Consider the following 9,625-nt stretch of genomic DNA (forward strand, 5'->3'; position numbering starts at 1 on the left):
GATACTTGTGCTCTCTGCTGTCCTCCCCCAGACTTTAATTTGATGGCAAAATTTGTAACAGCTTTTTTGCAGGGATAAGAGAAGTTCCAAAACTTTAATAATTTAAACGGACATTATTACCGGGAAAGAAACAGAAACTTCTATTCTATTAGCACTGTGTGTTTGTCTAGTGTAGAAAGATTGCTTATTGCTGACCTAGGCATAGAAACTCTGATTCTCCATTTCTTGTGCCTAGAATGAAAACTGTTTTCTTCCAAAGTTTGGACAGCAATTAGTAAATATTCAATTCTTCAATCATTGGTTGCTAACTCAGTGTGTATTTTCAGATATATATATATATATATATATATATATATATATATATATATATATATATATATATATATATATATATATATATATATATATATATATATGACAACTATTCCAGTCTATTTTTTTTTTACACCTTTTTTTACACCTTTTTTACACCTTTCCATGCTTTCTAAAATAGGAGAAATTCTTTAGGATGACTATCTTATTTTATTCCGCGCCAAAGAGAAACATTTCTGTATGTCTGTTCAATGAGGACTTTTCCGATGAGAGAGAAACCGGATTCCAATAGAAAAATTACTTTCTAAAAGTTTGGCTTCAGATTACTGATGTCCTGATCCATTTTTCTGGTTCAGGTACACCGAGATTTCCGACTTTGGCTGACCAGTTTGCCAAGTAACAAGTTTCCAGTGTCCATCCTCCAGAATGGATCCAAGATGACCATTGAGCCCCCTCGAGGAGTTAAAGCTAACTTGCTGAAGTCTTACAGTAGCCTGAGCAATGACTTCTTGAACTCCTGCATCAAGGTAAGGAATCCTACCCTTACCTACACATAGACTCCTCCCCCTACCCCAAAAAAACCCTTAGTGCTCTCTTCCTTCAACAACTTTGGTTTGCCCAGAACAGGTTCAATGTTCCTTACATCTGCTAGTGTGGAAGTAATACAGAGGATACAGAGGAATTATTGGTTCTGTTCTCCTTCAAACCATTCATTATTATTTCCCTATTTCTCAACAGTTTGTCCTCATGGAAGTATATTCCTTTGGTTGGAATGGAGTTAAGAAAAAGGCATTCACCATTTCATTCTACAAAGTCTGAAATAGGAACTAAACAAACCCAACGTACACATTCATATGCATGCACCGTAACAGTTTAGTTGTGGCCTTTTAAAATCACAAGAGATGTTGTGTTTTGCAGGTTACCGAATTCAAATCCTTGCTCCTTTCTCTTTGCCTGTTCCATGGCAATGCACTAGAAAGGAGAAAGTTTGGGCCACTGGGTTTCAATATTCCGTATGAGTTCACCGATGGAGATCTACGCATTTGCATCAGCCAGCTGAAAATGTTTCTGGATGAATATGAAGAAATCCCTTACAAGGTAGGCTCCCTAGGCATGCAGAGGGTGAAATGAAGCATAAGCATGAGAATTTACGAAGCGAGAGGTTTGTCCTATTTCTGAATCCAGCTGGATCTTTTGCAGAAACATAATTTGTTTAGCTATATATTACTTTTTATTTATCTTACTTAAAATGTTTGGTTTGTAGCACTTCAGGCTAATAAAATCAAGAAATGGTGCAATAAAATTGTATGTACAATGCAGATGTTCTTCCCTACCTAATGGAATAATGCTTTTCTTTCTACCTCAAGAGATAGCAAAAATGATTAAATGGTGCCTCAGTGAATTTGTAAAAAATAAACAAATAAATAAAATAGTGCAATAAAATGGATAGCTTGGGGAAATTAAGAAAAGTAGTATTTTAAAAAAAACTTCTGCAAATGTTGCAACCATTGTACTAGGGAAGCATCACAGATAGGCTTAGCAGAGATTAGAGAACTAGACCTTGGAAAATGCAAGAACTCTTTAATTTAGAGTTGGTTGCTTTGAAATAGCTATAATTATAATTATGAATGTTATAATCTAATGTGCAGCTTTCCAGGAAGGCAATACGGCAATAAACAATTATTAATAAGCAAATTTTAAAATTATATAAAGTCAGGCTAATAGCTGCTAAAACCATTTCTGACAAGAACAAAATAATCTTTGCTTAATACAATGGAGCTACAGTAGCATTTGAGATACTTGATTGTGATTTGACCAATCAACCAGGTGCTGCAAGAGACTTCTGGGTTTTCAACTGGAATTCAGTGTTGTGGGAATTTGGCTGGCATATTTTCCTTTTTGGAAGAGGTCCTAGTTATATGAAATGTGCAGCAGTGTAAGTTGACCTGTACATATGTGTATTATGATGCTTTAATTTTATAAATAGTATTATTATTTTCAAAATATAGAGATCCCTCTGATAAGACCTGCCCGGAAAAAGGGTCTGTTGATTTGCTGTATGTTGAATTTTATTGTTAACTGATGAGGTTTTTGTTTGAAAATATTGGCTATAAATACAATCAATGCTTTCTGTGCTCCGGTGCTTTGCAGGTTTTGAAGTATACTGCTGGTGAAATTAATTATGGAGGCAGAGTGACTGATGATTGGGACAGACGCTGCATTATGAACATTCTGGAAGATTTCTATAATCCAAGTGTTCTAAATTCAGAGTTTTCTTACTCTGAATCTGGTATCTACAAGCAGATTAATACCTCCTATGATCTCAATGTAAGTTAAAGAAGAAGCAAAAAGACAAATTGACTTTGTCCAAGCCCAAATGACTAAAAAGGGTCAGATCCCAATAATACTTGATCAGAAAATTATTGAGAAATCCCAGAACTTGAAAGGGTGATTGGAAGTTAAAAAAAAAAAAAAAACACACACACACACACAGACAGACAAACCACTTGGAAATCTAGGTGAGACGGGCAACATATTTATTCAATAAATAAATAATAGAGAATCCCCTTCCATGACCAAGGAGATCTATATGGATGCTTGTAAAAATCCTAGGAGTGCAGCTGAATTGGAGCAAAGCTTTTGTTTATACTATGCAGAAAACGAAGTTTGTTCTTCTTTTAAGTCTACATAATTTCAATTATAGGTGCAAAAAGATTTTTGTCTGTCCATTGGTTAAATTCCCACTGCGGTATGTGGAAGCTTCTTCCAACGTATAAATTTTAATTAAAAACTAGGGTGACCAACATAACCATGTGTTTCCATGTCATATTCAGGTGCATATCATAGTTCATTAGCTGTGCCTGAAACATGCAATATCACACTTACTGAGCAGCTTATTTCATTTCTGCCTTGTCTGTTAAAAAATATTCATCCTCATCCTTCCTTCTTGACTTGTTCCCATCCCCTTCCCCAAGGGATACATCCAGTACATCAAGACCCTTCCCCTTAATGATATGCCTGAAATCTTTGGTCTGCATGACAATGCCAACATCACCTTTGCTCAGAATGAGACCTTCGCACTGCTTGCTGCAATTATCCAGCTTCAGCCAAAGACTTCAGCTGTAGGAGGACAAAGCAGGGAGGAGGTTTGTAAACTTGTTTCTTGCAGCTCTTATGGTTGGGAAGAGAGGGATGATAATTAAGTAGCCATACATGCGTAGTACTGTCAGAAGCCAGAATTCAGCAAAATGTTACTTCCAACGACAGAAAGCTGAGGTGTATGACAGACACAGCTGTTGGGCATGACTGAAGAATTAGGTAATGAAATTTTTCAACATGACTTGCATAATTTTTCAGTGTTCAATATTTACTGTTTCTTTGAAATGCAGTCCCTGGTCTGTTAGGTTTTCATCACAAAGTGCTGGTCATAGGATCCCATGCTTTAAGAACCTATACAAATTCTAAGTTCAAATTCTAGAAATCAATTCATTGCTACTGAAGGAGGAAACAGAAGGGTAGGTTACACAACCCCAAAGCCGAGTTGCAATTCTGAAGGGAATCTAGATAATCCCATTTCCTTTTGAGGAAAACTCTTCCTGTCATCTAATACTGAGATTCCTCTGACATTTTCTGCCACAATTTTGTCTGTTGTCTAGATTGTAGAGGAGACCTCAAATGACATATTGCAGAAAGTACCTCAGCCCATCGACTTGCATGAAGTGTTGTTGAAATATCCTGTGTTGTATGAGGAATCTATGAACACTGTTCTGACACAAGAGGTGATCAGGTACAGTCCATGCATTCATTGAGCTTTCTGTATTTTGGTACACTCGTCAACTGAAACTACTAGAGGAATCATAGAATCATAGGGCTGAAAAGGGCTTCAAAGATCTTCTAGTCCAACCCACTGCCCAAGGCAGGAATCCTTATATCATAGCTATAGCAATAGCACTTAGACTTATATACCGCTTCACAGGGCTTTACCGCCCTCTCTAAGTGGTTTGCAGAGTCAGCCTATTGCCCCCAACAATCTGGGTCCTCATTTTACCCACCTCGGAAAGATGGAAGGCTGAGTCAACCTTGAGCCTGGTGAGATTTGCACTGCCAACTTTCAGGCATCTGGCAGTCAGCAGAAGTAGCCTGCGGTACTGCACTCTAATCACTGCACAACTCCCAGATAAATGGTTGTTCTCCTTGAAAACCTCCAGCAATGGAGCACAGATAACTTTTTATGCCATTTTTGACTGGTGTCTACAGACTTTCTCTGCTTTCATCAGAATGAAAAAAAAGCATGGTTCCACCTTTTGAGTGTCCAGACATATGGAAAAGTTGTAGAGCTGCTGTTGCTATGCCTGATGCTCCCTCTGGTTCCCATGCAATGGAACTCAATTCCCAAGAAAGTAAAATTCCCTTCATGTTGCCTATACAAAATATTCACTGAGCAGTTATCTGAAATGGTAGAAAAGTGGTGATAGTGAAAATTGCAGTATAAGTTGGAACGGTTTCCAAAATCAGACTATTTTTATGAATTGATCCATTGTATGGAGGGAATATTTTCTGTAGCCATAATCAACACGGTCTGATCTGAGACCCGATATTCCCCATAATGTATAACTCTTATGAAGCATCACAGTCTATAGTTAACTGAGACTGAACCTATAGATTAAAAAAATTTTTTTACCCCTTTGGCACCTCTGTACAGTTGCATATCTTTGCAACTGAGTGCTATCAGAGCTTATTGTGTGTCCTGCTGATATATAAAAACCTACATGTAGGTCTGATTCCATGACAGGTATACAAAAGTCCAAAGATTCTTAAAAAGAGTGTAAAAATGCATAGAATTTCAATGAACTACATTGGGAGTTAAGATTAATATATTAATTTGCTTTTGAACAGATACAATCGTTTGCTACAAGTAATTGCACAAAGTCTAAAAGATCTGCTCAAAGCTCTTAAAGGCTTAGTAGTAATGTCTTCCCAGCTGGAGTTGATGTCCAACAGCCTGTACAACAACACTGTCCCAGAGATGTGGAAGAGTAAGGTAAATACTAAGCAATGTTTTCATAGATACAGCAATTTATGTATTCATGAAGTCATCCTATAAAAATACTCTCATTCCAGCTTCCAGCTGTGGTGGCTGATAGGATATTTTAAAGGAGCACAAAATCAAACTATATATCATCCACAAACCAAGGCAGAACAATCTTGATAAAATCCACTTCAACAGTTATTTTTATTGCTTGTCTCATAACCACAAATGTTCAGCTATTGAGAAACACACTTGCTTAAAGTTCAATTTATTGAAAAAGTGCTTTGCATTTTCTCTTGCCATAGGCATATCCGTCTCTGAAGCCCTTGGCCTCCTGGGTGAACGACCTGCTTCTTCGCATTGACTTCTTGCATAAATGGATTGCTAAAGGAATACCACCAGTTTTCTGGATAAGTGGCTTCTTCTTCCCACAAGCTTTTTTAACAGGAACATTACAGAACTTTGCTAGGAAGTCCGTGATATCTATAGACACCATCTCTTTTGACTTCAAGGTCAGTGAAACCATCAAAAACTACCCAAAGAACCCATTGACATATCACTCAAAATGCAGTTGTTAAAAATATAAATTACAAGTGCTTTTCTGCCTTCCCAATTAAGGTACTGAGGGAGTCTGTGAGTGAACTAACTAAGCGTCCCGACGTGGGGTGTTACATCCATGGCTTATTTCTAGAAGGCGCTCGATGGGACCCTATATTCTTTGAGCTAATGGAATCCAAGCCTAAGGAACTATACACAGAGATGGCTGTCATTTGGTTAGTTCCTATTCCCAACCGCAAGCCTCCGACCACAGGGATGTATCTGTGTCCCATTTACAAGACTCTCACTCGGGCAGGTAAGAATCTTCTTTGCTTCAGGGGCATAAGGCATGCAGTCTGCTAGTGTGCCCAAGAAGATAGGCACAAAAAAGGGCTCTTTTTTTGCCTGTGAGTGAAAGGAGCAAAATGGGAGTCTTAAGCCTTGCACATTCCAAAGCTTCATTAGGTATATTTTTAGACATATTTCTAATTAGTTTATGATATGAGAGGAAGAGACTTACTATGAACAACTGGGGTAGGATACAGAATAGGCCAAATTGCCTTGGTAATTATCCTCTTCCTCTCCAACCCCAAAACAAGCGAGGAACAAGTCTGTCTCTTGACAAGATAGCACAGGGCTATCAGTGACTTTTCTGGCTCAGCATTTGAGCTGATATATCAAACAAACATTTCTGTTGCAAATGAAGCACTTAGCACAGTTATGGTATTAAAAATAGCCACATCTAACTAGGCAATTAACATATCTCAACATTTACCCTCTCTCTTCCTCTCCTACTCACACACAACTTTGCAGTTGCTTGGTGATCTATATTTAATCTGAGTTGGTTTATTTTTGTGAAATACTGGCTATTTCTAAGAAAAACATGCTAAATATTAGTCACTTACCAAGAAGATTCCTTAGGGTTTGATGTGATGGAGACAATTTAAGTACAAATTAAATTCTGCTGCCCAAGAATGTAGGGAATCATGTGGCTAAAAGGTCAGTACTATGTTAGCTCTTCTCATACTTCTTTCAGTTTTTATTCATAGCCAAGCTTTGAAGAGACTTTCAAGAAAGCCATAGAACAAAGAAGTATGAATAGATACTTTACTCATTCCCACATGGTGGTTTTGAATTAATGTAAGTCTCCAGAGACTACAGCCTTCAATGTTTTGTTTACACCATTCTGGAAGGAATTGGCATGTTAAATTATCTGTGTCCTGTTCATTACTTGGTATTTGGAGGCATCCAAATATGGGAGATACTTTAGCTGAGGCTCTCATAGGATGGAAATGGCCAATTGACCCTAATGAAGCAGCTTGCCTTACATTGGCAAGAAACATAACAGTAAATGTGAAAGCTTAGATTTTCTAGTTTATTAGTGATGAAATATTTATAAGCATTGCTCTGGACCTGGTTAGAATAGAATTTTTTATTGGCCAAGTGTGATTGGACACACAAGGAATTTGTCTTGGTGCTTATGCTCTGAGTGTACATAAAAGAAAAGATACATTCATCAAGAGTAAAGAAAAGTTATTGTTCCAGAGGAGAATGCAACGATCCAAGAGGGCTTGGGCAGCTTTGGGCTATCTTATGGTGTGCAGGCCTTGAGCCCTTTGGCTAAAGTAAAGTACTTAAGAAGGTCGTGCTAAATGAGACCAGGATTTCTAGGCTTGTTTCACAAAAGTTGTTCGACAAAAGATGTTCAGCAAGTTCTATGAACCAGATCATCATATTGTCATAATATGGCTTGTTGAGGCATAGCAAGGTACGCAAATCTAATGCTTGTTTCTTTTAGTCCAGGTTTAGGATTTAATGTGTTGCGTGAACCCATCCTGATGGCCTGTATATATAGTGCTCAGAATATAATTGCTTTATGCCACAATCATGTATGAAGGATTAGGGTAGATTAAATATAGAATTGCATTCCTTAAGTCATTTGTAATTTCTAAACAGTATCTGTTTGTGATATCAATACTCTAATATTTTGTACAGTATAATGAAGATATTGTTTAATTTTGTTCCATTTAGTCTTTACTTTCAAGTTAATATTGTACCAGTAAGAGGAATACTTTCCTACTTTCCTTTTTTTTTCTTAAACAGTAAAGTACTTATGGATTTGAAAATGCTGAGAATTTGGTACAGTTTTAGAATACAAACCCAAAGCTATTTTAGAAAACAAAGAAGTTATCTAAATTAAGATCTATCAATGCATGTGTTCTCTGTATTGCTTTTGTGTTCATAGAACCAATCTTTTTCATACTTATATTCTTTGCTACCAACATCTGATCAATCATCAGTGCAACTGACCACTAAGGGTAGAAAATGGTAAAACCTTTACCTACTCTGGCCCAAACCTACAGATCCAGACTGCACTTAAAGTGCATTTTATTCCTGTCCTGCATGGTTTAAGGCCACCTGGTGGCCAATAGGCATATGAGAAAATGGTACCTAAATACAGTAGTTAGGTTTTCCTATTCAGAATTGTCTTCCCTATTTGAGATAGGATTGATGTGCTTTGGGGAACAGGATAGGGGATGACATCCATTTGATAAGCTCATTTGGACCAGTGATCCAATAAGCTGACTGCACTTCACTATCTTAGAATCCTGGGAAGAAAAATCCTCTTCTGGATGCATTTAACCAGATGCAATGGATACGCTTGTTGGTTTTTCCTAACTAGGTTACACTACATTGGCACCGAGGCCGGAATGTTACCAGCTGGCTTTTTTGTGCTGACTTTGGTAGTCTGATGTGGTTAAAAACATTCATTTTGGAATGGGTCCATAATTCATCCTTTTGCAGAAACTATCAGAAGAAAAATGAAAGGGTTTTTTTTCAAGATAAATAAAGAGTAATGAAAGAAGGGGATGAGTCTCAACCAGACTCAAGGCAGGAAGAGCCTGTGAGTGAAAGATTCTCTGTCTTCAAGTACAGTCCTCCAAACACCAACAAGAGAAAGAAAACTTTTGAAATGTAGGATATGGAATTGTTTTTAACCAACCTCATTTTAACATTAAAGACATCAGCCTATAGTAGCAAAAGAAGCCCTCCCTATGTCACAATACAGCATTAACTTTAATTTTCTCTTTGCCAGGGACACTATCAACAACAGGTCATTCAACTAATTATGTGATTGCTGTAGAAATACCTACCAGTAAATCTCAGAGACACTGGATTAAACGGGGAGTTGCCTTGATCTGTGCCTTGGACTTCTAGACACGAACAATAAAAGTGCAGCCCAATAAAGCAATATAATTTGGAAGTTGTTTACAAGTTGTTTAAGACTGGATTCATATCCTGAAGCCTGATCCAAAGGAAGCACAGAACTGACTAAAATGAGACAACTACAAGGACTTAAATAAATATACATAATGTGTATCTTTTCACTTAATTTAAATTTACATTAAAAAAAAAATTTAATTTCACAAATGACTGCATGGTGCTGTTCTCTTAATATGTCCCATTCAGTTCTTTTTTAAGGTAGCCTATAAATTGTAATCAACTACAAGGGAAAAAATAAGTGCACATTATATACAATTAAGGTGTATAATACTAAAAAATTATGTTTGTGTTACTTTTAAGCCACCAAAGATCACAGAGATGATCTTACAGCACTAATTTAGTATGTTCTTGGCAAAATTCTGTCTCCATACTACAAAATTAGATACTGCAATTAAAGAACACAAGGTTGACACATAGCACTGGCATGGTGTAATGTTTTCTCAGTTGTATGGAACAGCCAAA

The 9,625-nt window shown here is 37.1% G+C and overlaps 1 protein-coding gene across 1 annotated transcript in view; it reads left to right on the top strand.

The window, feature by feature from the left end:
• Nucleotides 1-9,284, top strand: part of DNAH1 (dynein axonemal heavy chain 1) — a 225,215-nt gene extending 215,931 nt beyond the window's left edge. The window contains exons 71-79 of the mRNA XM_087954929.1: nucleotides 669-839; nucleotides 1,231-1,410; nucleotides 2,464-2,640; nucleotides 3,288-3,458; nucleotides 3,969-4,099; nucleotides 5,209-5,353; nucleotides 5,647-5,853; nucleotides 5,960-6,194; nucleotides 8,976-9,284. Coding sequence (XP_087811055.1) covers nucleotides 669-839; nucleotides 1,231-1,410; nucleotides 2,464-2,640; nucleotides 3,288-3,458; nucleotides 3,969-4,099; nucleotides 5,209-5,353; nucleotides 5,647-5,853; nucleotides 5,960-6,194; nucleotides 8,976-9,097 — 1,539 coding nt within the window. The 3' untranslated portion in view covers nucleotides 9,098-9,284. The remainder of the gene's footprint in view (nucleotides 1-668; nucleotides 840-1,230; nucleotides 1,411-2,463; nucleotides 2,641-3,287; nucleotides 3,459-3,968; nucleotides 4,100-5,208; nucleotides 5,354-5,646; nucleotides 5,854-5,959; nucleotides 6,195-8,975) is intronic.
• The last annotated feature ends 341 nt before the right edge of the window (nucleotides 9,285-9,625 follow it).

Source organism: Notechis scutatus, chromosome 2, assembly GCF_049901735.1.
Source record: "Notechis scutatus isolate UNSWTSFEM ecotype Mainland chromosome 2, rNotScu1.2, whole genome shotgun sequence".
NCBI lineage: Eukaryota > Metazoa > Chordata > Lepidosauria > Squamata > Elapidae > Notechis > Notechis scutatus.